This window comes from Malus domestica, chromosome 02 (genome assembly GCF_042453785.1).
Source record: "Malus domestica chromosome 02, GDT2T_hap1".
In the NCBI taxonomy this organism is placed as follows: domain Eukaryota; kingdom Viridiplantae; phylum Streptophyta; class Magnoliopsida; order Rosales; family Rosaceae; genus Malus; species Malus domestica.
Window position 1 is genome coordinate 5,700,621 of NC_091662.1, and position 26,110 is coordinate 5,726,730.

The 26,110-nt window shown below is 39.0% G+C and overlaps 6 protein-coding genes and 2 pseudogenes across 8 annotated transcripts; 3 read left to right on the plus strand and 5 right to left on the minus strand.

Annotated features, from left to right (window-relative positions):
• The first annotated feature begins 1,005 nt into the window (after nt 1-1,005).
• On the plus strand, nt 1,006-4,661 carry LOC103406932 (uncharacterized; annotated as a pseudogene).
• A 1,170-nt stretch (nt 4,662-5,831) lies between these two features.
• LOC103426666 (probable protein arginine N-methyltransferase 1.2) lies at nt 5,832-8,846 on the plus strand. Its single transcript, XM_008364752.4, has 9 exons — nt 5,832-6,151; nt 6,654-6,664; nt 6,765-6,920; nt 7,050-7,113; nt 7,220-7,362; nt 7,609-7,696; nt 7,831-7,946; nt 8,057-8,207; nt 8,456-8,846. Exons 1-9 carry the CDS (start codon nt 5,905-5,907, stop codon nt 8,659-8,661), a joined length of 1,182 nt encoding a protein of 393 aa, XP_008362974.2. The 5' UTR covers nt 5,832-5,904; the 3' UTR covers nt 8,662-8,846.
• Nucleotides 8,847-8,987: 141 nt separating this feature from the next.
• Nucleotides 8,988-11,650, minus strand: LOC103426665 (uncharacterized). 2 transcript variants are annotated; one of them, XM_008364750.4, is made up of 7 exons: nt 11,256-11,650; nt 11,046-11,156; nt 10,451-10,519; nt 10,079-10,210; nt 9,633-9,710; nt 9,432-9,544; nt 8,988-9,333 (listed from the first exon to the last, which is right to left on the minus strand). In XM_008364750.4, the coding sequence occupies exons 1-7, from the start codon at nt 11,460-11,462 to the stop codon at nt 9,324-9,326; spliced, it is 720 nt and encodes a 239-aa protein (XP_008362972.2). In that variant the 5' UTR covers nt 11,463-11,650; the 3' UTR covers nt 8,988-9,323. The 2 variants fall into 2 exon arrangements, with proteins under 2 accessions (XP_008362972.2, XP_008362971.2); XM_008364749.4 differs by having other exon boundaries at nt 9,416-9,544; nt 11,256-11,630.
• A 1,047-nt stretch (nt 11,651-12,697) lies between these two features.
• On the plus strand, nt 12,698-15,231 carry LOC103453178 (uncharacterized). The gene is made up of 5 exons (XM_029088374.2): nt 12,698-13,663; nt 13,949-14,001; nt 14,093-14,265; nt 14,351-14,502; nt 14,589-15,231. Exons 1-5 carry the CDS (start codon nt 12,874-12,876, stop codon nt 15,017-15,019), a joined length of 1,599 nt encoding a protein of 532 aa, XP_028944207.1. The 5' UTR covers nt 12,698-12,873; the 3' UTR covers nt 15,020-15,231.
• Nucleotides 15,232-15,568: 337 nt separating this feature from the next.
• On the minus strand, nt 15,569-16,785 carry LOC139188913 (uncharacterized). Of its 2 annotated transcripts, XM_070806984.1 has the most exons (4): nt 16,518-16,785; nt 16,213-16,303; nt 16,027-16,101; nt 15,569-15,900 (listed from the first exon to the last, which is right to left on the minus strand). In XM_070806984.1, exons 1-4 carry the CDS (start codon nt 16,563-16,565, stop codon nt 15,782-15,784), a joined length of 333 nt encoding a protein of 110 aa, XP_070663085.1. In that variant the 5' UTR covers nt 16,566-16,785; the 3' UTR covers nt 15,569-15,781. The 2 variants fall into 2 exon arrangements, 1 of the variants encoding a protein (XP_070663085.1); XR_011572332.1 differs by lacking the exon at nt 16,213-16,303 and having other exon boundaries at nt 15,685-15,900; nt 16,518-16,738.
• A 60-nt stretch (nt 16,786-16,845) lies between these two features.
• LOC139190692 (pentatricopeptide repeat-containing protein OGR1, mitochondrial-like) lies at nt 16,846-17,220 on the minus strand. The gene has a single exon (XM_070811117.1). It carries the CDS (start codon nt 17,218-17,220, stop codon nt 16,846-16,848), a length of 375 nt encoding a protein of 124 aa, XP_070667218.1.
• LOC103426736 (pentatricopeptide repeat-containing protein At4g39530-like) lies at nt 17,103-19,463 on the minus strand (annotated as a pseudogene).
• Nucleotides 19,464-20,475: 1,012 nt separating this feature from the next.
• Nucleotides 20,476-24,853, minus strand: LOC103450121 (protein NDL1-like). Its single transcript, XM_008389442.4, has 11 exons — nt 24,595-24,853; nt 23,068-23,167; nt 22,763-22,860; nt 22,531-22,619; nt 22,264-22,324; nt 22,100-22,186; nt 21,936-22,013; nt 21,790-21,846; nt 21,590-21,645; nt 21,358-21,493; nt 20,476-21,237 (listed from the first exon to the last, which is right to left on the minus strand). Exons 1-11 carry the CDS (start codon nt 24,652-24,654, stop codon nt 21,016-21,018), a joined length of 1,044 nt encoding a protein of 347 aa, XP_008387664.2. The 5' UTR covers nt 24,655-24,853; the 3' UTR covers nt 20,476-21,015.
• Between the last annotated feature and the right edge of the window lie 1,257 nt (nt 24,854-26,110).

A 26,110-nucleotide genomic window follows, 5' to 3' on the forward strand; every position in this document is an offset into this window, starting at 1 on the left:
ATTTTCCCAAAAGGAATTTCTTAAAATAACAGTCCAGCAACATAATATGTCGGATTCACAGATAGCACATATTTACATGTAGCCATACTCCACCTCCCTGCCAACCAGGCAGCTACGCAGGATCAGCTAATTGATTGGCAATCATCTATCTCATGTATACATACATGCATATATACAGGGCTTTAAATTGGAATCATGAAATTGTACAATTATATTCTAATTCTAGCTAGCAAGGCCTCGTAAATTGCATTCTATTGGTTTTACTGAGCATGTTATGGGCCCAAGACTAGGTCCAAAGTGGTGGTACAAAACTTTTGGGCTTCAATCCATTTCACATCTCTATAAGTACGTATGTGGGTCCATTTCTGGCCCGGAAAGAAAAATCCATTTCCATGGCTTCGAAGTCGTCTCTCACTCCTCCACCTGTCCCACCGGAGCTCCACGTCAGCAACCGTGAAACGCTTCTGAATTCACTTCACCGACACCTCTCTGTATCTTCCCGCCCCCCTCCACGGCTTCGTCTTCCTCCAAGTAACCCACTTTCTCGTCGTTATTCAATATATATTTTCATAAAATAAAAAATTTGAGTAACTTTGGTTTTGATCAATTTGTTGTTTTCAGGGAGGCGAAGAGCAGAATCGCTATGACACTGACCACACCGAGCTCTTCAGGTACCCAGTTGAAATAATTAATATTGTTGATTATACTCCTAATTATCATTAATTTTCAGCTTAGTTTTCGGTTTTTGCATTGCATGTTTAATTGTTGTTTGATTCTGTGGAATCCCAGTATGTAAAAATGGACATTGTGATTATCCAATGTGATTAGATTTTGATATTAGAGATTAAAATTTTCCATTTAATATAACTTGGTTAACTCCGCCTATGTAAGTTTATCTTACATTGTCAGTCCCAAGCCCGGATAAAGGAGGAGGGGAGTGAGTCAGGTAGTGGACAGCCGGCGCCTAGGTTACGTCGAATCCTTATGATTTAATCTAACTTGGTTAAGAAAGATCAATGCTTTTTTCATTAATGGATGATTTTTGTTGACAAGAGAGTTACTTTGCTTACTTGTTTGGAGTAAGAGAACCTGGTTTCTATGGAGCTATAGTCAGTACATAGAGTTGCGGCATTCGGGTTGTTCTTGAATGGGAAATTATTTTTGTTTGGTGTTTCGGGTTACACGTAAATGTTGTGTCGAACTGATTTTTTTGGACCATTTTTTTAAGGACATTGCAACTGGGAAATCTATTCTCTTTGCTCCAAGGTTGCCTGCTGACTATGCTGTTTGGTTGGGAGAGATTAAGGCTGTATCTTACTTCTAGGTGAATGTCGGTTTAATACATTTCTTTGTCAACATAAGATGCAGTCGTTACTTGTTAGATCACATTTGTGCTATACATTTGCAGGAAAGGTATATGGTTAGCACGGTATACTATACCAATGAGATCACAACAGTATTACATGATGAATCAAGGGATCTGGTAAACCTTTATTGTTTCTCTTGCATGGCCTCGGCACTGATAGTGATCAATTCTCAAAACCCGCAGAGTTTCAGGTAAATGTCCTCTTTTTTTTTTTTTTTTTTTCCCCTCAAATCATACTTTCAGAATAAAACTTGTTGCACAAGGTCTTGGTTCAGATGGTGTTGAAAGCTGAGGTTGGAGAGTGTTAGGTGTTTGGTTGAATAGTTAAATAAATTAATAATAACTATATTGGTAATGACTTGTTGCATTCTCCTTCTTTAACACAATTTTCTGTAATGCTTTACTTATAGCATTACTACAGTAGAAATATGTATATATCGTTCCCTCAGTAGTTTGGGTGGTTTTAAGGACTTGGCAACAAGCTTTGTTTGTTTTAAACGAAATACAAAACCTTCATCTTCTTTCAGTAGAATGTTAAAACTTAATATATATTCTTAATCTTTGTATAGGGGATTGATAAGTTTGACACAGATTTGACTACCTTGCATCCAGTTTTGACTGAATGCCGTGTTACAAAATCAGATCTGGAGCTTGCCCTTATCCAGTTTGCCAATGACATAAGCTCTGAAGCTCATGTTGAGGTAATCTTTTATGAAAACGTTCGATTGCACAAATGTGTTTCGTACATACATCATATGCGTCTGTAACAAATAAATGTCCATTTAACACTTGCTTCTTCATAACTTCGTTGTAAGTCGTTACGTACTTCTAATAGCAAGAAGCAGCTTAGGAATGGACAGTTATTTCACTGCTGCATGAACTTCGTGCACTTTGAAATCTTGATTTTGGGCTCATAACATCTTTAGAAATATTTCAAAACTTGACTCCCTTTTTCTTAGTCATGATTGCTATTTTCTTTTTAACCAGGTCATGAGAAAAGTTAGGGAAGGCATGTACGAGTATCAGCTGGAAAGCATGTTTCTTCACCACACCTACATGTATGGTGGCTGTAGACATTGCTCATACACATGTATATGTGTTACTGGTGATATTAGGTAGGCTTTTCATAATCAAAGTCATTGTTTATGTTTCCATGAGCTAGTCCCAGTAATCCGGTGGGTTCCAGTAATTAACAGATCATTTTGATTTCATTATAGGTATGAATATATTGATATTGACGTTAAACCTCAACTGTAAAATATTGGCTAAAAATTCTATTGCTTTTTAAAATACAGTGCTGTTCTCCATTATGGGCATGCAGCAGCTCCAAATGACAAGATACACTATACCTCACTATTGAGTACTTTGTCAAATTATGAAAATTAGCTAAAATTCATAACGTCTTTTTGTGCAGACCTTGGAAGATGGAGATTTGGCATTTTGATATGGGAGCTGAATACAATTTCTATGGTTCTGACATCACTTGTTCTTACCCCGTGAGTATGTGCATTTTTGTTTGAAACTGTTCTTTTACCTATGGTTGAGGTTCTCTGGACTGAAGGGTAATAATTAGAAGTAAGCATGAGACTCTTCTTATGGTACTGTGGACGATGCCTATTTGTTTCAATTTTCCCCTTCAGAATTCTTTCAACTTTATCTGCAGGTGAACGGAAAGTTTGCCCCTGACCAAGCACTTGTATATAACGTAAATGCAATAGTGTTATCGTCGCATTGTTTGTGTCTTTAAGTTTTCTTCTTGCTCTTTGTGCACGAGTGTACACACACGCATGATATGTGTGCTTATGACTCCAGGCTGGTGTGCAGTGCCTGCTTTAGTTAACGCAACATTCATATTTCTGCGTTCAACATTTTATAGCATTTTCTAGTACATATTTACGTTTTCTTTCTAATTCTCTTGCTGTTGCAGGCTTTCCTTGATGCTCACAATGCAGTCATATCTACAATGAAACCTGGAGTAAGCTGGCTAGATATGCATAAGTATGACTAAATTCAACTACGTTTTACGAAAAATATCTAGGCTTTTGCAAATATCATATACATTCTGATTCTCTTTGCCTCCTTATAATTTGCAGACTAGCAGAAAAGGTTATTCTTGAATCATTGAAGAGAGGGAGCATCCTAGTCGGGTAACAATCATTGTGTCTCAATTATTTACTCTAGTATTCGAATTACTTGCAAGTTGTCACTAGTTTCAGAAGGATAAATTTACATAAGGTGCTCACGGTTCTTGGTTATAGGACCGTTGATGATATGATGGTCGAATGACTGGGTGCTGTTTTTATGCCTCATGGTCTTGGGCATTTGCTTGGTATTGACAATCATGATCCTGGTGGCTACCCAGAGGTTATTTTCAATAAGTTATTCTGTTCCTTTCTGGTTTACCTTTCAGAATTATTTTGTAAATACTTATGGCATTTGTCCAGGGAACGGAGAGGTCAAAAGAACCTGGATTAAAGTCTTTACGTACAACAAGAGAACTCCAAGAGGGAATGGTTAGTATCAAATTTCGCGTTCTTGTTTTCTTCTCCTTTTCCCCCATTAATATATGGATTAAATCCTTTCACCGGTGTTCTGAATCTTCATTTTCTGAACCCTGGCTAAAACGAATTCTATTGCATTTGACGCTTTGTCTTGGTGGGTTGTTCCGTAGGTGATAACAGTGGAGCCTGGTTCCTACTTCATTGATGCTTTGTTGACTCCAGCCATGGGAAATTCAAATACTTCTTAAGTTCTTCAATTATGAAGCAGCTAATAGATTTAAAGGTTCTGGTGGAGTCCAAATTGAAAGCGATGTGGTACCCCATTTTCTGAACCCCTATGATTCCTTTTACTTATGTTTGACCCGCATTCCTTTTTAACAACAACAACACAACAAAGCCTTTTCCTACTAAGTGGGGTCGGCTGTGAGGGGATGCAACATGAGGACTTCCCAGGAGGTCACCCACCCGCGTTCCTTTTCAAGGTGGTTAAATTTCACTGTGTGTTTCTGGACCGGAATGTACTTGTTTCTATGCTATTCTTTAAACCGTACATGCTGCTGAACTCACTTCACCTGCCTTTGCCTTTGTGATTTCATGCATGTCTTATTTTCTCTGTACTCTTGATGTGTGCTCATACCTGGTTCTGCATTTCGTAGCTTGTCACGGCTAACGGTTGTAAGAACATGACGAAGGTTCCTCGGGAAATATCGGAGATCGAAGCAGTAATGGCAGGGGCGCCATGGCCACTTGATAAATCTTCTTCCGGCGAAAAGGCCGGACAAAACAACTGCAATGAGTGACTTTGATGTGCTCTCCAAGATCTGAGTTCTTCTATTTGTCATGAAACAAAGCATCCTCTCTCCAATATTGTTTTGCTTTTCAATATTTATTTTCTTCGTTAAACAAAAGGAATTCCAAAGTTAAGCACTTGTAGGAAAAATATATGTAATTCTCTCTGCGGTAAATTTCCCCGTGACGTTTTGAAAATTTCTCACTTATGATAAATTTTGTGCAGTTTTGATTCAACTTATTAACAAAATGTTGGTCATTTAGGGCACAAAATCGGCACTGAAAGCTTCACATGAGCGCTCAAGCACTAATAGTTAGTAACTTATTAAGGTAATAATCACTTCCTTGGACCCTCGCTATAATATTTCTCATGATTTGAACTAATCATTTATTAGGTTATCGATGGAAGATTTTCTGTGCAAATTTCATTCAAATTAAAAAGTGTTATGTTATCTAACTGTTACTAATTAAATAGGCTGGTATTATCCACACAATCATTTTTATTTATCGCACACTCTTTGTTAAAATCTGTCATTTGATTTTCTTCAATTTATTCAATCCGACAGTCGAAAATTAGGAATGATATATAGGAAGTTAAAAAGGGGTGTATAGATAGCACACTCCAATAAATAAATAAATGTCCACACATTAAAGGCCAAGAGTAAATTGTAGCAATTGTCCCTAAACTTTAACTCAATTGGAGCAATAGTCCCTCAACTAAAAATCCATTACCATTGGTCTTTCAACTTATCAAAACGTGCAATTATATTCCCTCAATTAAAAATCCATTATCAATGGTCCCTCAATTTTAATCCAATTGGAGAAATGGTCCCTTAACTTTAACCCAATTAGATAAATGGTATCTCAATTTTAACTCAATTGTAACAATGGTTCTCCCAACATAACTCATTTTAACAAAATTCTGACGAAGTTGGCAAAAATAATCATAGCTACACGTTTTGATGAGTTGAGGGACCAATGGTAATTGATTTTTAGTTGAGGGACTATTGCTTCAATTTGATTAAAATTGAGGAATCATTGCTACAATTTACTCAAGAGCTAAAGCAATTTTCAATTTATAGGAGCTTGAAACGACGTCGTTTCATGAGTAAGGACCAAAGTCTCGCGCCACTTGAAGTGGATAACGACCTCCATCTCCTCACTTTACTACTTTTGGAAACAAAAAATCTCTAATCTTTATAAAAGCATGGAGACCAAACCCCTCGCAAAACCCTAAATCCACTGTCAATGGGTCGCCGAAAGAACACCAACAACAGCGGCAGCAGCAGCAACCAGACTTCGGCGGCTGCGGGATTCGGTCACCTCGACGAAGCCGTCAAAGACGTCTCCGAGAGCTCCAACCACGACGAGTCCATGTGCGACCCCGAGCTCCACAAGGCCGCTGATGACTCAATGGGGGAGCCGGAGGTCTCCTTCGTCGAAGCCGATGGAAAGACCAGCGCCGACTATTACTTTGACTCCTACTCTCACTTTGGTAAAGAAAAAAACATTCTTTCTTCGATTCTCTGTTTTTAGCTTCTGGGGTTTTGTTTGGATGTTCTGAAAACTTAGATAATGGGATTGGAAACGGGGGATTTTTTGTTTTCGTGATTGGGTTTTCGGTTTGGGTTTCGAAAGTTTCGAACTTGGTTGCATTGATTTTGGAAGTTAATACTGTTGTGCTAGTTTTATGATTGGGAGCGTTGCTTTTAGGTGCAATGGAAGCAAGTAATAGAGCGGTATCGAATTTGTTTGCGTTTTGTTCCGGACTCGGGTGTGGTTTTGGAAGGTTTCGACCTTGGTTGGATTTTGTTTTCAAAGTTAGATATTGTGTTAGTTTTAGTTGATTAGGAGCTGTGATTTTAAGTGCTAATGGCAGCAAATAAAAGAGCGAGTCTCATGATATCGATGCCTTGATTTGTATTTTTATATCTAATCTTGTTCTGTTTCGATGTTGTTTCGAAAAGCTTATCTTTGAGTTTTCTTTTTTATTGCAGGTATTCATGAAGTAAGTGCATTGCGCTTGGATGCAAACCGGTTCTGTATTTCGTTCTTGTAACCTTTTGCTGATAGCGATTGTGTGCTCATTGACTATTATTATGTTGCAGGAAATGTTGAAAGATTTAGTGAGGACTAAGACATATCAGAATGTTATCTATCAGAATAAGTTTCTAATAAAGGACAAGATTGTTCTTGACGTGGGAGCTGGGACTGGAATTTTGTCCCTGTTTTGTGCAAAAGCGGGTGCAAAGCATGTTTATGCGGTATGTTTTTGTTAATGAAAATTTTGTCAACAAATCAATTTCTTTGAATGCATAGTATTTTCCTATTTGTAATTTAGTGTGGTTGTGTCTCCTTAATATTATTGATTTAACAAATTATTTTACCCACAGGTAGAGTGCTCCGACATGGCTGACATGGCAAAAGAGATTGTTGAAACTAACGGATATTCTAATGGTAAAGTTTTTGAAGATCATACCTGCATTTAGTTCTTTCAGTCCCTTGAGATTGTTTTGACAAAACTGAGTATTCTGCTTACTCATTCATTGTTTGATAAATGCAGTAATTACAGTTCTGAAGGGGAAGATTGAAGAACTTGAGCTTCCCGTCCCGAAAGTGGATATAATTATCTCTGAATGGATGGGATATTTCTTGTTGTTTGAGAATATGTTAAATACAGTCCTCTATGCTCGTGATAAATGGCTTGTAAGTTGTATTTACATTCCAAATTTATTGTTTGTGATATGTTGGTCAAGAATACCTAAACCTCATGCAAACTATTCATTCAGTTGGGTGGGGCTTAGGTTCTTGTGATCCTTTTTGAGGGATATAGTCCATTGCAGTTGTAGCATTTTGCACTCCTAAACAATAATTTTACTTGCTGATCGTTGCATAGAAAATATGGATCATGGCATAATTTTTTTGAATGTTTTGTTGTTTGCTTGTTTGTAGGTAGATGATGGCATTCTACTGCCAGACAAAGCATCTCTCTTTTTGACAGCTATTGAGGATGCAGAGTACAAAGAGGACAAGATAGAATGTATGTCTTTTGAATTCTTGTGTGTATCCGCTTTATCATCTGTGGAGGTTCAAATGGTCACACAAATGTACATATAGCTTGCAGTGCCTCTCGTTGATTTTTTGCTCCTTACCTCTTGTTTCATTTTATTCCAGTTTGGAACAATGTTTATAGCTTTGACATGAGCTGCATCAAGAAGCAAGCCATGATGGAGCCCCTTGTGGACACCGTTGACCAAAACCAAATTGTTACAAACAGTCAGCTACTCAAGGTGGGAAACACATATCCTGTTTTCACCCTGCTGCACTACGTGAATTAAGTCTTTCCCCTCTTTATGCTGTCAATTGTTTCCATTAATATTCCTGGGTTTTCTTCATTCAGACAATGGATATATCCAAGATGACTTCAGGAGATGCTTCCTTCACAGCCCCTTTCAAGCTTGTTGCTGAACGTGACGATTTCGTTCATGCCCTTGTAGCCTACTTTGATGTTTCATTTACGAAGTGTCATAAATTGATGGGCTTCTCCACAGGTCAATATCTTTGTGCCTTACCTCTTATTTTTATTCTCTGATGCTCATAGGTTTCCTACGTATTCTACAGCATTCTTCTTGTCCATTTAGTAAATTTCCTAAATTTCCTCAGTGTGGTGTTCTGCAACTCATGTTTTTTCAGTTAACTATGATGTGGTGTTTTCAGATGAAGTAAACTGTTATGTTTTTTACAACCTCCTACTCTGTCGGTAATCATATCTTTACTGACAAAGTGAAATGCAATGCAGGGCCAAGATCACGGTCTACTCACTGGAAGCAAACAGTCCTGTACCTGGAAGATGTGCTAACAGTATGTCAAGGAGAGTCAATTGTCGGAAGCATGACTGTGGCGCAAAACAAAAAGAATCCCCGTGATATTGACATAATGCTCAAGTATTCGTTAAATGGTCAACGATGCACAGTCTCGAGGGTTCAGTGCTACAAAATGCGCTAAGTTGCGATCTGTTATCGTTCCATCAAGAAAGCAATCCATGATTGCAACAGACTCGAGGGTTGTGGATTGTTGCCTCCCAGATGGGAGGCAGCATTGTAGCCTATGTACTTCTAATTATTCATTTCATAGATTGTAATGTCAAAATTTTGATGCTAAAAGGTTTTGAATTGATCCATTTTACTTGATGTCGTGCAGTTCTATAAATCTCATCTGTTCTTTAAGATCTTAGGTTTTTCAATCCAAGTGACTTTTCGTTTGAATAATGTTAATCTTTCTTGACAAGAAAAGAAGCGAAAACTCGAGCGATGTAGCAGAAACTGATACAATTTCAATGAAAACAACGTAGTATAAAACCTCAAGCAGTTTTGTTTCCAACTTTTCCTCAATTTTGCTACTTAAATGTCAAAAGCATGTTGATACAATTAACAAAAACCTGATTACCCTCTACTACCAACTCCTATGAATTCTGTGATTTGTGTTCTAAAGCTCTCCCTTGTTTCCCTTTGTACTCTTCTTCGAAGCCGTCTTTTTCGGTCCCCGCCACGTTTGCCGTACCCAGTTAGAGACTTTGTTTGCATGCTTCTTTAGTGTCTCTCTAGTCTTCGCGATTCCGGTGGTGATCTTCTGTTTCAAGTCTTTCTTTGCGCTCTCTTTTTCTCTCATTATTTTTCCCTGTTAAATGAAAATTTTTAACGCCGAAAGAAACAATATGATTTTGGTTGGAGAATTTTTAGAGTTGGAATTTTGTATTTACCAAATTCGAGGGTAACCGAGTCTCATCATCGTCATCATCTTCATCATCAGCATCCTCGCCACCAAAATTATTCATGTTCATCAAATCATCTCTCGAGTACATTTTCATGCCCGGGGCTCCTGGCATGCCCTGAAGAACGGAAAAGCAGAATATAGCTCAAAATTCAGCACACTAGTGTCACCAGAGTGAAGTTTCTCAGCAATGCAAGAACAATTACCTCCATAGATTTCATCATCTTTTCCATTTCAGCTTCTTTCTCTGACTTGGCCACGAAAGCTTCCCCCGGAATCCTATTCTGGGACACACAAGAAACTATTATGAGTATCAAAAGTAATTGTCTTGCTTGAGGAACAAGTTGTGCGTAGAGACTAGAGATTAACATGCATGCAAGGCAGCATCCACAAATCTCCATGTCAATCTTACTAGGGTATCAAATTTTATAGGTTATGGATAAAAAAGATACCAGCGTTGGTCACGCATAAGCCTATAGTTGCACAGATCATATCGAAAACAATAGTACTTAGATGGAAACGCATGATAGTTGCATAGATCATATCAAAAATAAAAGTACTTAGATGGAAAAGCACAACATAGCATGATCCTCGCAAACACATTGCACAAAGAATGAACTGAATCGAATATCAAGTCAAAGAAAGCAGTCACCTTAGGAACTGGGGGAGGCTTGGTACTGCACGCTTTAGTTAGGTCTTTGCATAGATAATTAACCAATGAATCAAGGTCAGGCTTGGATGTATATAGATATTCGGCAACATCAGTATCAGAATACCCCAAAACCTGCAATATTCCGGAGCGCTTAGTTTAATTGTAACACGGTAACTTAAGATCAATGTGGAAGGCCAACATCAAACGAAAGGATCAATTGTTATGCTAACATATCGCAGAGGTCACATTAAATTAAGAAATCATTTGACAGTTGACTTCTCTTAGTCAATTCTACGGAAAAGGCAGTGAATCGAACTAGATTGGCTTCAAGGAACAATGTATTAGGAAGCGAAGTTACCCAGAAAACCTCACCTCCTGACAAGCTCGCTCGATTGTCTTGCATTCGGAGTTACACTGTCCTTCTGAACCTTGATCCACCAACTGAAAAGTCACAAATGATTTAGCAGGTGAGGACAATGAACAACAAAGCGTCGTTGTAAATGATACCCAACTCAAGTTTGTACAACTGCATAGACATTGTCATACGCGAGCTATAAACCCGCAGAGAAACAAAGGTTCTCCTTTCATATAACATCTATCCCCAATATCATCAAATACTACTAAAATCCACCAACTGAAAAGTCACAAATGATTTAGCATGTGAGGACAATGAACAACAAAGTGTATTACCACGATACCCAACTTAAGTTTGTACAACTGCATCGACATTGTCATACGCGAGTTATAAACCCGCAGAGAAGCAAAGGTTCTCCTTTCATATAACATCTATCCCCGATATCATCATATACTACTAAAGCAATAATTTCTCTGATGAAAACACAGTATCAAGCAAAAGCACAGAACTTCGAAAATACCGTATCAAGCAAAAGCATAGAACTTCACAAACACCAATTCATCAAGCAGATCTAAAACCGAAATCAAACCCAAAGCAAATGCAAATTCATACCTCCAACTTGTCTCCTTTCTCAACTATATCAATCTGCAAAATCCAATCCGCTTCCTGCTTCTTCAAATTACACACATTCTCCGAAATTTCAATAATCTGATACTCCGAGATCTATCGCCATAAAAACAAACCACCCACAATCAAATTCAACACAAGGAACAAAACCCACTAATCGAAATCTCAAACAAAAGCACTTCGAAATCTCAATACCTTCTTTGGGGCGATCTCAGCTCGCTTCTTCTCGACTTGCTGGTGCAGCTGAACTGCGAGCTTCTCGCAGACTTGGCATTTGATGAAAGGAATGTCTTCCTTCCTGGCGCCGGCCGCCGGCTTCTTAGCACACTCAGAGATTGGCACGCACGCTAACACCGCCAACAATACTGAGATTGCTACTAGAATTTGCTTCACCTTCGGCATAACTCTCTCTCTCTCTCTCCTCCTCTATTTCTCTCTCTAGAATTTGAAGAAGAACGCAGAGTTTTCTATCGAACAGTGAGATGGGCAGTTAAGTTGGTGGATCTTATGAGAATTTTTCACCAGAAAAGAAACGATCTTTTTTGTTTAGTTTGGCAGATTCAATCTTTCGTTTTGTTGAGTATAAATATGTAGTGGGGAAATCGATTTGCATTGGCTCTTCACGTGTTTCTCAGCATCTGATTGGCTAGCCCGAGTCATGTACGTGGTGGGGTCCCCTTTTCAACCAATAGAGTGCGAGATGACACGTCCCATGGTTTTCTTGAACCTTTCCACTTTCTCAAATGTCACTGTGTGTGATTTAGAAAGAAAAACTTCAATACTTTTGAGCAAATGGGTCGTGGTTGTTATGTTCGTGGCATTTTGGTATCTATTCATTTTTTAACGGGTAGTATCGTGTCAAGTTCGTTATTTTAAAAAGTTCTCACAAGTAATCTGATAATGATTTGATTTGTTAATGATTCGTATCGTTTTGTGTCGGGTTCATGAGTGATGCAATAAATTGTCATGTTTAATGTTTGGACTTGTCAAACGATATCTTACTGGATTTTTAACGGATGATCCGATAACGACCCGACTCGTTAATAGGTTAACCTAAAACATATTATTTTTGTATCGTTTTGTATCGAATTGACAAATCATATAAGAAATTGTCAGAGCTACTTTTGACTAGGAATTAAAAATGGCCATGTGTCATTAAATGTCTTTATATATATATATATAGTAAAAATGATTTTGTTAAAATGAGAATGTTCAAATATGAAGGTTTAGATGAAATGTATTTTTTTGCTTGATTGTCACACTATCAAATAATGTTCAATTCTACTTATATTTAACATGTGTAATTATTTCAAGACAAAAACTCCAGGACGTGTTGTAAAACCAAACTAATGACCGCTAATTGATCCTCATTTTCGTGCGTGTAGTTATTCATTAACTAATAATATACTTTAAGTTAGAAAAGTATTAACTATGCAGTTCACTCATATTATGATAATTGAATTAGGAATGCACACTCATATTATGATAATTCTTTCAAAAATCACTTCAAATATTTTTTAAACCTAAATATTATTTCGCCAAAAACGTTTCAAATCAGCCAGTATCTTTCAATGAGAATATGAGAGTGGTTCTCCTCATAAGTGAACTTTCCATCCCAAAATACTGTATCATAGACCCTTAACTTTAACAAAACGACACGTCGTGACATGACATGAAACGGCGGTAACTCCTTAAACCCTAGACCGTTGGCCTCTCAGCTGACCTTCTCATAGAATTAGGGTTTTTCTTCAGAACATCTCCTTCTTCATCACATTCCTCACTGAACAAATTGGTCGCATTTCAGCATTCGATCATGGCTCTCGATCTAACCGGCTCCACAAATTCCCCAAATACACCAAACATCAAAACCCTAATCGGCAAAAACTACGACCTCAAGCTAACCCAATCAATCCAAAACCTTTTATCCGAAATTCCCAAGCAAAGCCCCAAATGCTCCGACTTTACTGAGGAATTCTACGAATTGATGCAAGCTCGAGTCGACCCGCCTCTCGAATCAACCTGGGTCTACGCGGCATTGGCCTTTCGCAGCCGGAATCATCCGAAAGACGACCCTTTGGACCGAGTATCGGCCACAGAGGACTTGTTTCAGCTGCTGTCGATGTGCTCTGCTTCTTGCGGTTCTTCCAAGAGTGTCGCGATGCTCGCTCCCGTGGTTCGCCAGGTGTACAATGTGTGTGTTGATTTGTTTAAGAGGGACTTGTCATTGAAGAGAGAGAAGAAAGTGATGAGAAAGGTTAGGGATTTTGTGGGAACGATTCTTGGCTATATAAATCTGTCTTCTTTCGAAGATTCGGGTGAGACTGACAGTTTGATTACGCCTTTTTCGGGCTTGATTCGTGTTTGGATGAACTCAAATGAGGGGTTGGAGTCCTTCTTGCCTTTAGTGAGTAGTGACATTTTTGGAGGGCTTAGTGAGGGATTTTGTGATGTGAATTACTTGGCTGGAGTTGTTATTGCGGAGGTGTTTTTGTTGAAACTCTGCTTGGATTTCAAAGTCGGGACTTCGGGGAAGGGGTTGGAGAAGGAGTTAAGCACTTGGGCTATCGGTTCCATTACAACGTTTGGGAACTGTTACCTTTTCGGTTAGTATTATTTAACTTTTGCCTGCATTAGATTACAGTACATGGTTTATTATAGTGAAGGCATGATTTCTGCATAAACTTAAATGGCTGAGGATCGTTTGCGCCGAAAACTTTTAGGGAAGACATTAAGATTAAGTGTTATTATCGTTATTGTATATGAACTTTTTTATGTTGCTGCTTTGCTGGTTTTCAGGCTGTCATATATAAATTTATACATTCCTTCTGTTTCATTGATTTCAAGTTACTGCATGCCTTGTTCTAACATCCTTATATGTGTGTCCATAGATGTACTTCTGAGGATGCTGCTGGAGAAGACTTTGCCTATTACCTCTCTATTGGTTAGTATCCCTCCTTTCCGTTCGGTAGTTTTCTATCCATTGATGTGATCTTAAAATTAAAGAGCGTAACACGTTAAATTTCTATATGCAGAGTTCTGAAGGTGAAGTTTTGTTGAGAAAAGTGCTGTATGATGCTATCGTATTGGTCGAGTATTCATTCCTCAACCCTGACCCTGAGAGAGCGATTTACGTACCTGCTGAGCTCATGAAAAGTATTGCCATGGAAAGATTGATTGTTGCTCATGAAGCAGTGGAGTATTTTAGGTACGTAAAGAACAATTACATTTCATCTTCTTGTTTAGATTGTAATGAAACGCTTTCGGAAAATCTCACTACTGGCTTGCTTCAGGGAGCACGGGGATCAGAGGAGAGCCATCTCTTATGTAACTGCATTTTCTGGTTCACAGTTACCTTCTCAAATAATTAAATGGGTAAAGAAACAGATTTATGTGGATGATGGTGCAATCAAATCAGTGGGAACTTCGCCTAGAGCTCTTATAAGTAAGTGATTATACTTGTTCCCGTTTGTGGAATCAACTTTGCAGGTTTTTATTAAAGCTCTCTCTAATATTGATCTAATTCTCCAGAATGGCTTCTTAACCTTGAGGATCAGGGCTTAAAATTATTTGATGATAGCATTGTGAAGTTTCGTACCAAACTGGCTCTTGATATTTCCAAATCAGACTCCTTGCGGCCTGCTTCTAATTTGGAGGAACAGAAAGCGGATGATGATCTTCTTTTTTACATAGATAACAAGGGAGAAGATGAACATACAGATGAGGAAGATGAAAGGGTGAACGAATCCATTGCTGCCACACATATGATGTCATCATCGGAAAAAAGAGGAAGAAAGCGGAAAGGGAAAAAAGCTGAGAAGAAAGAGAAGATAAAGTTTGTGAAGTATGACCTTCGTCCTAATGCCGACTCAGCCGGTGGAAGGCCCTCACTTATCAACAATGATAGCATAAACAGTGGGAGTGAAGCTGAGAATCCACTTTCTGATGAGGATACAGACTGAGAAGATCAGGTCATTTCTTGGGAGATCCATGAAAATGTTTAATTTCGTCGGGCGACCCTGTCCCGTTCCTGTTTTGTTGTTATTTTAGTAGCTATTAGATGGGGCATGTCACATTTTTGGTGTAACTTATTTCTCTTGATGGAACATAAAACATTTGTTGTGCAATAGTTAGGAATATAAACATCTTGGTGAAGCATAAAATTTTGGTGCTACGTGAGTCGGAAGCTCGAACATGTTGTATTGTTCTTTGAGATCGAGTCATTTATTCTAGTTCGAGTTTGGGAATTCCGGTCGAATGAAGGGGAAAATTCGACCGGAGGGCAAACTGCCTTGGAAGTGTAATTAGGTTGTAAGCTCCAATTTATGAAGATGGATTAAAGATCTACAACACCCATGAGGGCTACTAGTGTCTAGAATCCAATGAATATATACAACTAACTCAGTAGCAGCTTAATCTTGGTGCCGAGCGGCTCGGGAACTTGTGATTCTTGCTGAACACACCGCGAAGTACCTTTCTTGCGTATTCTTGATACTTTCTGAATAGTCTGGATTCTACCGTCGAGGCACGCGGCTTTTCAACTTAACGTAGCATAAACACCGAGCAGCTGCAGATATAGTGCTTGTATCTGACTTGCTGTTCGGTCGACACAACCCGGGCTTTCTGCGCTTAGACAGCTGCCAGGCTTTTCTTTTACACAGGTGAAGTACACTGTACAGACGTGCTTGGATGTGCCATTCTATCAACTTCACTAACCAGGCAACTCATTCTCTAGACAGGGTACTGCTTGCTCGAACTGTATCTGATTCTGGAACTTCGGAAGAACGACGAACCTCCTGTAGATGCATAGCATACTCATCACTCCACCCGCCGAGCGGATGCTCTGCATATAGGGAACACAAGTATCAAACCACGAGCACGTTTGCCTAAACTCATTTACATACCATACCATGATTAATGAAGAGACGGAAATAGTTTATAACATAGTTTGCACAAAAAAGTTAAGAACCTCGAGGACTCTGCCATGTCTTTAACAGAAGCACAAGATCATCAGGAGAATCGAAGCAGCTCCCAACAGCAAGAACTATGGTGAAGTTTTGAAGAGAAACGAACAATTCAATTATTCTTCCAAAAACATTTAAGATTCTAGAAACAAAGCTAATAGAAATGCACTCAACGAAAACCATCTACAGACCTTGTGGCAAGGAGAATTGAGATATGATATATGCAAATTTAGCACAGGAAGCTGCCGCTTCAGGACAAAAAGGACTTTGAACGGTGCATACCTGCTAATTTTTATCAATAGATTGGGAACCATAATTTTTTTTAATTTTCTAATTATGCTATGAGTTGGGAGCAGCCTCTCCATAAATGGGGGTAAGGCTAGCCGACATTCACCTCTCCCAGACCCTGCGTAAAGCGGGAGCCTTGTGCACTGGGTACGACCTTTTCTAATTATGCTATGAGAAAAAAATCAAATAATATGTTGAGAAACAGTACTCTGATAAGATTAGCGCGGAGTTCCTTCGGTATGAAACTGTGGCTCATTTCGTACCGAGGAAAGTGCTTAGAATTTGCTGTGGGTGAACCCCCTATCCAGGCCGTAGAGCTTCTAATGCCATATCACCAGAAGTCCTTACAGGAGCAAGTTCCATTCTTAAAATGATGAAACCGCCTGATGTCGCGAACAACTATTTCCTGATTTGTGACATCTGAGACGAGCTTCATAATGTCATGGCAGTCACCACAGATGCGTAGATTTGTAAAAATCCGAATAGTTTTTGGATGATTGGTACTTATGAAGGCAAAACCAAGAGCCAACCTTTCACTATGATATTGGAGATGTTCTTTTTTTTTCTCTTTCAGTGATATCATGAAGCACGTCTTCTGTTTCCGGTATATAACCTAATGAAGTTAGCTTTTTGCCTAGTTCCTCCAATTTCAAATGTATATCCCCGATTCTTGGATGCATACCATCTTGAGAGACAAAAATGTTGACTTGACCATCAACCTCAACCCAGCTACAACCAGGTTCTTTTTTAACACCCTGACTCTGCATTAATTTCCTGACTTTGCTAACATCGTCCCACCTGCCTTTGACTGCAAAGATATTAGATAGCAAGATATATGCTGAATCCATCTCAGGTTTAAGCTCAAAAAGCTTTCTTGCAGCTGTTTCACCAAATTCAACATTTCCATGCATCTTACAAGCCCCAAGAACAGTCTCTCAAATAATGGCATATGGTGTTAGTTCCTTTGTCTTGATGAAGCTTTCAATCTCATTAAACTTTCCAGCCCTGCCGAGAATATCAACCATACAAGCATAATGCTCAATTGTAGAAGTGATCCCGACAACATTGGTCAGAGAATCAAAGTACCTTTTCCCTTCTTTGACTAGACCCAGGTGGCTGCATGCAGAAAGAACACCAATGAAGGTGATCTCATTTGGTATGGCGCCTTCATCCAACATTGTCGAAAACGCTTCAAGAGCCTTCTCTCCTTGCCCATATTGGGAATATCCGCATACCATGATATTCCATGCCACTGTATCTCGTGAAAGCAAACCCTCAAAGATATCCTCAGCATCACTTATGCACCCACATTTTGCGTACATATCAACAAGTGCACCAGTAACAAACAAATCTTCCAGATGCCCACTCTTAATTACCATTAAGTGGAGCTGCCGCCCATTTTCCAGCACAGCTGTACGGGAGCAAGCACTCAAACAGCCAGCAATGCTGAACTCGTTTGGCTTTACACCTTCTTGTTGCATCTTATTGAAGCAAGCAACAGATTTCTCTGCTTGATCAGTTTGTGCATAAGCAGTAATGATGACTGTCCAAGTGAAGAGGTCTCAATTACTCAATCTATCGAAAGCTTTCACAGCATCTTCCACGAACCTGCCTTTGGCATACATGTCAATGAGAGCTGTCCCAAGAAAGTCATTATCATCGAGGTTAGTTTTGATAATATGAGAATGTACTTGTTTTCCAAGGCCTACATCCAAGAGGATAGAGCAAGACCTTAAAACACTAATGAATGAGTACATGTTGGGCTTCAAACCTTCGACAAGCATTTGGTGGACAACTCTTGGCCCTAGGTCAGATAATTCATGATTGTGCGCTCCGGATAAAAAGGCATTCCATGAAATCAAATCAGGGTTTGTCATAGCCTCAAAAATCTGAGTACCATCTAGAAAACGCCCACTTTTAATATACATTGTGATTAGAGCATCGCTGACTGAAATATCAATTTCACAACCATATTTCCACACAAAAGCATGGATACTTTCACCAAAATGAAGGTCTCGGAGATCAGTGGCAGCACAAATGATACTAGAAAGGTTAAATTTATTTGGTGAGATGCCTGTGCTTATCATTTCACGAAATAGCTGAGGCACTTCTTTCCATTGCCCTTGTTGCTCAAGGCAAGAGATAACTGCACTCCAGGCCACTACATCAGGTTTTTCAATCATCCTGAATGCTTTTACTGCATCGACTGCCATCCCACACTTCGAATACATATCAACGAGACTGCAACCCAAGAATTCATACATCTGAAACCCAATTTTGACTACTAGAGAATGCAAAAACTGACATCCTCTCAAATTTCCCGAGTTCGCACAACCTTTGAGGACAGTGGACAAGGTGGACTTGCTCAACCTGATTTCTGATTCTGTCCCAAACCTTTATTTCCGTCACCTTCCTGAGCATGCCCATTCAGCAGTGCATTCCATGATACCACATCCTGCTCAGGCATACAAACTAACACTCTATCTGCAAGTTCCATATCACCACATTTTGCATAAAGACCGACTAAACCAGAACCAACAAAAGCATCTGAAAACAACCTCAGTTTTACCGCTTCAGCATGCAACTGTTTCCCAAAACCTAAATCGGAGCACAAAGAACATGCTTTCAATCCAGTCGCCAATGCAAAGTATTTGCTTTGGTACCATCTTTCTTCATCTCACAGAACAATTTAACAGCATCAACACCAGAAACTTCAACTACAAACCCTTGAATTAAAGAAGTCCACGACACAACGTCCCTTTCAGGCATCACGTCAAGAACTTTACGTGCGTACCCAGCGTCCCCACATTTTGCATAAACATTAACCAACGAAACCCACAAATGCAAATCCGGATCAATCCCTTCTTTTATCACCTGCCCATGATTCATGAACAGCCTTCCCCTCATTCAAAGATCTTAGTGAAACACAGGTTCGAAGCATCCCAGAATAACGCATAAGCCTCTTTTTGGTATCGAAAATTAGAAGCCCGGCAGTTTTCACATTGTTCCCCGCTATTTCCTGATTAGATGAATTGCCATTATCTAATCTTACTTGACGAAGCCGAGTCTCAGAGTTTGGGGCATTTTCAAGGGACGAAACACTAATGGGGTTCGAATCAATCACATCCAGAGCAGCACAACACAAAGGTTTACATGGGCAGAGAGAAATAGTGAGCTGGAAACTGGACTAAGCTTGTTATGCAATCGAACCGCGGACGAGGATCTTGGGAAAATGGGCAACAAGTGGCTCCGTAAAGCAGGTGACATTCCAAGACCAATTAAGTCACATTCCATCTGTCTGAAACAGTTTTCAATTACCAAACAAATCAAAGTAAAGGGCTTTATAAACACAGACACAAAATTCTATTGAGATATCGGCACACAACAGAAAATCACCAACAAAAAAGAACTAAAAAATTCAAGTTATATAGCTTATATACAAAAATTTACACAATTTATGTATCAGCGGAGATCAAGTTCAACAACGTATTCCCAATTTTTCAGAAGATAAAAATAAAAAATAGAGCTTTTCACTTACAGGTGCCACCAGGACGGTGACGGATGAACGCCGGCGACGGTGCTTGCCGACTCTCGCAACAGCTCGTGCCCCCCCCCCCCCCTTCTCTCCCGGGTAGGGCAGGGTTTAGGGTTTTACTTGGAAGACTTGAAGTCTTAAACCCCAACGGTCCTCGCGGGTAATTTTTGGCGCCTGGCGGCTTTGTGTTGTCTGGATAAAGATGATGTGGCGGGAAACGATGTCTTCTGAACTCAAAATGCGGTCCTTACGTGTGGGATCATTCGACACCGTTAGATGAAATCCAGCGGTTGCAATTCTCAAGAAATTTGGCACCCAAATTTTCCTTGTTCCCCCAACTTTCAATGAATTTTATAAATTTTAGCCATGAGTATATTGACAATTCGACAGTGTTTAACCGAACAAGCGTCTTATTATTCCGCGGGAAGCGACCGAACGTACCTCACATAGTTTAGCGAAAGAAGACAAACTCACAAGTACGTGTTCGGCCAATCAGGACCGAACTGATGCGGTGGACCTTGGAGGAACGGGCACTCGAACACTGAATTTTGTGTGCAAGGATGAATGGCCGTAACTACTTGAACTACAAGGCACAAGCTAACTGAGAGAGAGAGAGAGAGAGAGAGAGAGATTGTGTGAACGAATGGGAAGAGTTCTGCCCCCTTGTTATTGATTTCTCGTCATCATAAATAAAAAGTCAATCCAATTTGTTTATGAAATTTACAGACAGACATCTCCCAAAGGAATGAATGAAAAGAAACACTAAGGGGACTCTCAAAATACTCTTTATGGACTATCTGCCACCTTATGTTTTTAGCGTAATGTTTTATAATATTGACACGGAAATTGAAGTTAGACTGTGAGGTGGCAGAAAGTCCATCGAGAGTTCCACTTGGGAGTCCCCTTAGCATTTTTCATGAATGAAAGTCTCCCTCCTTATGACTGACTACAAAAGAATGAACCAAAGTTTCCTCCCTCCCTACTATTTAATAACACATTCATATATTCTTCTTCCCTTTTTGTATCTACACCAACCTCTTCCCCTCTCCCTCCCTTTTCCTTCTTAATCAATGAAAGATTTAACAAAAAACCAAAAAACGAAGCAACTTCTCGGAACCTAACATTCACATTGCACTGCATTGTTTCCAATTTTCTGCCTGTCTTCAAACAGTCATAGGCTGAGTGAAACACGGGTCTTTATCGGTTTTAGTTTCAAGCCCATGCTTTCTGGGGAGAGAAGCTCCGGGGAGATGCAAGATGGGCTGAGCGGGCTCCTAGGGCTGTCGCTGAAATGGCATGGCCGGTACAGGCCATACCCCATTAAGAAGTATTCCATTGGTATCAACATTGCATGTGGCTGCTCCTCTGTTACCATGGATCCGCAAGCCTGGACCTGCATTAACAACCCCATCCATCCTCTATTGAACACACTCTTTCGATTCTTTTCACAATCGTATGCAAGTCTACCGATGAACGTACAAAAACAAGCGAAACAGAAAAAGAGTGAATGTACCTCTACTAAGGCACTGTATCTCCTGTCCAACTTTGAGGTCATGTGGAGAGCCTCAGAATGGAAGGGAGAGCTATCCCCAACAAAAATAAGCGTGCGACACCTTAGCGATTTTAACCCTTCTGTTATGTCAGGTCTCCTGGAAGTAGTGAAAAAGCAAAGTTAGAGCACAGCAAAATATATTGCACTCGTCTCTACGGAGGGAAAACAAGAAAGCAAATCCAGCACTATTTACCGATTAATTGCTTGAAGAAATCTCCAAACATTTAAGCTCTGCCTCTCTTCCAGCAACTGAAGAAGTAAACTTTCCAAGTGAATCAAACAGATAAAGCCTTTTGAAAATCCAATAATTAAAAAACACAAAAAACAAGAAAAAAAAAGGACAATAAAATTGCTATGAAGGTAAACGATTTTTAAATAAGCTGAAGCACTGACTTTTCTGCACGCTTGAACTATATCTGACTCTGGAACTTCAACACTACCACGAACATCCTGTCGAGATACATAAGTACTCATCACTCAATCTACCAAATATGGTAGAAGTGGGAGAAAAAAGGTACGTTGAAAGAGCACAGCAGTACCTTACTGAAGTAGCGCTGAAGCATACACTCTTTTAGCAATCCACACATGCCATAGAAATATAGCATATTCGACATCACCTACAGATTAAACTAATCATAGGTAAAATATTTTGATATTTTAAAATTTGCTCTTAAACATAACAGCTAGGTTTAGAAAAAGGAACCTTATTATAAAACCATTCTGTCCAAGACGGCGCTTTGCATAAAGGGGATACAAGTATCAATCCAAGGACACGCTCCCTATATTTCATCTATGATGCAAATCCTGATCGGTGAACCGAGACAGAAATTTTTTTAAACATTGTTGCAAACAGTTTAAGGAACTTACAGCAAATAAGGAAAGGATATAAGCACCCGCTGTCACCCCCATACACATAACCGCACCAAGCCTGCACAAAGAGATTGTAGTGCAATCAGAAACTAGTCGCTGACTCGCCGTGCCAAGATCTCATCAGAGAAAACAACATTAAGACATTATTAATGAAAAAGGAAACGCGCTTCTACACCATTTGAATGTTGAAAGCAACAGCAAAGAGTTTCAAACACTCATAACTTGCAAATCAATTAAAAATGAAGACACAGTGTTGGTAGTTACCCAAAAAAATTGAGAACCTCGAGGATCTGATCTGCCAAGTCATCAACTGAAGGCACAGGATCATCTGGACAAATTGAAGCAGCTCCTAACTGCAAGAACTCTTGTGAGAATTCCAAAGAGAAACTATGTGAAAAATGGCGTTCAGTTAAATAAAGTCTTTTTTTTCATAAAAATTATATGATTCGATAAACAGATATAATTAAAATCCACTTGAAGCAAACCATTTACAGACCTCATGGCCAGGAGGACTGATATGATATATGCAGAAGTTGTGAAGCAGCAATGAAGCTGCTTCCGGACAAAAGAATAACCCTTGGAAACAAGACACATCTGCTCCATTTAACAAAATAAACAGAAAACTTAAGATATGATATATGCAGGAGGACTGATATGATATATTGAGAACTTTGATGTCCACTGAGAAAATAATGTATTAAAATTTTGTCAGCAAGAACAGCAAAGGGTAAAACTCAGATTGCCATTTCAAACAATGAAAAATGGATCCAGGACAATCAATAGACTCTTTATCACACTTACGATTTAGAGCTAAATCAGGATAAGTGATAAGTGAAGGCTTCTCTTGGTCACCATACACGATAACGGATACAGAACCACGGCCAGTTCGAATAAAATGTTCCTGAGGATAAAAAAACATGATAAATGAGTTGCAGATTGACAACTAAATGTAATTGTCAAAGAAAACATCATAAAGCTGCAAATAAACTATTTTACTACCATGATATTCTATATGTGATTCAGCTAAAACATTTTACCCTCGAGATATCTACTGTGTCTTATCTATAATCCAAATAAGAGAAAAAAAAAACCCAGGAATCCAGCTTTTCCAGATAATTTTATTCCCTAAAGAGCTTCCCATGTGCACAACTCACCTGCCTTGTCTTCAAGTTAACTTTGTAAAAAATGGATGAAACAAATAAGTGGTTCAATCATTTAAATCTTTTGAAAAATGAAGAAAAGAAAGTGGTGACAATTAAAAAGAGAAGCATGGAATCAAATATATTAAAGAAGAAAACGACTTTAAACTAATCAGAAACCAATAAAAAAAGAGACGATATAGATGACTTGTTAGAGCAACAACTAGGCTTGTTAAGAAAGTAGAGAAGTAAGACAAAGGAACGTATAACTTTGGTATCGCCAATAGACGGTAAAGGACTTTGAATAAACCGCGGAGATGGCCTCATCGAAGCAACCCGCTTTTTGCCAACAAAGAACATCACATAGCAAGTAAAGAATCAAGAAACCAAAAAAGAAGAGCAAAAAAAGTGAATGAGAAAAGATAAAACCCCGTATTACAGAGGTGACGCTGAATTTCCAAGAAATCAACAAAAGGGTCTAATCAATACTCTGTACACTAAATAATCCAATTTTATCCAAAACATTCAACTTTTCGCATATAAGTTCGAAACTCGAACAATACCACAATGAGATTAGAATAAAAAGAGAATGCAGCAAGAAGATGTTAACATATACAAATCCCAAATACAGAAATGCACGCGAAAAAGGAAAGAATTCGATGTACCTAGCAAATACGTCACGCGCAGATATAGAAATTACCATTTCTATATCTACAGCATCCCAAAAATTAATTTTTTCGCAAAACCGATATCAAGAAACTTCTGAAACTAAATTGTTCTAATGTTCCTTTCCACTGAATCAAGCCAAATTAGTCGTTGCTGTCAAATACCACAGGTCCACAGAGGACTTGCGGCAGGGGATAAAGCAAGAACCCAGAATACAAATTTTACAGAAATGCAGCTTTCCAATAAATTTTCCCTCGTTTTCTCGGCAACCAAACAGTAAATAACTCCAAAAATTCAATGGATTCCAACCCCAATTTTCCAGAATCTGAACCCAAGAACAAAACTGCAGAAAATTCAAATTTTGCAATAGATAAACTAAAAAAATCTGGACCCAATGCCAAACAGCTCCCAATCGATTACCCCAACCTCTCATCTCGCCGACCCAAAATCCCAAAGCAAAAGGGTAAAAAACAACAGATAGAAAGCTAAAAAAAAATCAATCTTTGAGGTAAAATGCTCGAACCTTTCCACTGAGATAGATCTTCTCCATATCGAGGGAGACGGCGTCATTTGATTCAGCCATGAATTGCACTCAGCGCGTCTCCCAAACAGCCCTCCTCTCTCTCTCCTTCCCTGAGTTTCTCTCTCCTCCTTTTCTTAGTAAGCCTCTGGCTTCGCTGTGGCTTATATACAAAGCCACTCCCCCTCTCTCCTCTCTCTCTCTCTCTCTCTCTCCTCTCTCAACCGAAAAAATAACCTGCGGTTAACCACCACCGACGCTCGCAACGCCTAATCCGTCCTAACGGAATTTTCAAGTCGTTAAAATGTTTTTTACCCGCTGTCAAATTCTAGCGGGTGCTTCTATACGGCGCCGTATCTGTTAACTTTTTCGCGGCGATTGGATTTACCGTAATTAGATGCGAGTTTTACGGTTCCGGATTTACGGCTTCGTTTCTTTGACTTGGAAGCGAGATGTTGATAGTGGCATTCCCCCTTACCTCATCATTGTCTGTTTGACTGAAAGTATTTGGTGTCCTAGTGACGTGGACGCCTGTCATTGGATGGTTTTTCTTGTGGGTCCCATGTGAGCCACGCACTTTTTTTTTAATTTTGTATGAGGAAAAAAAGAAGAGTTCTAACCAAAATAAAATAAAATGCGGTACATGGTTTTGGGGGACTTTGAAGTTACAATTGCTTTGTCTTTCATCTGACTCAATGATTAATCATGCCACCTGAATCATGATTCTGATGGAATCTCTTTCTTGACCACATTGTTTGCATGGTGAGTTTGCTCTTAAGTGAATTGTTTGGGGTATGCATTAGCTTTCCGCTTTCAAGTTGGACGACACGACACGAAACAGAAAATGACAATTACTCGTTTTTCAAATTAGTATTCTTAAGATAAAGAGTAGGGTGGAAAATGAGGAAAGCTCTTAGTTCCTGGCCTACAAGACGATACTTCAGTTATTTGAAAGTATTCGTTCTTACTTACTTGTTAATTATAATTTGCCACGTATGCATAAGTTTTTTGTTTCAATTTTGACGAGTTATTTCTTTGAGTGTGTCATATAGTGACTTGCAAGTAAGATAAGTAACTACTTACAGGAAAGGAATAAAGTTGTAATGCATTTTTAGGTGGCAATTGAATTAGTTGGCATTAAAAGGAATATACTTGAATTAGGCTAACAAATGTTTGAAAGAATATTTGGCAGGTCTTCTGTTGTGGACAAGAATCCTCTTATGAACGGAAACAAACCTACCATTGAGTTAATGAACACATGCAGGTTGCAATTAGTTTTGGAAAGGAGTTTTCTTATGGTTTAAAATTATGATTTCGAAGCAACAAATTTGCTTAACTGAAATTCTGTTGTTTGGGTCAAATATTGGTTTTATAGATCATTCCAATTTAGTTAGAGGAAGGTCCTAATTCATCAAATATTAACAATTGTATCGGTTTCACGATAAACGTAAACTTTACTCAATATGTTTAGTTTCAGCTGTGAGTTCACTTAATAGCGAGTGAAAATTATTGTCTCTGA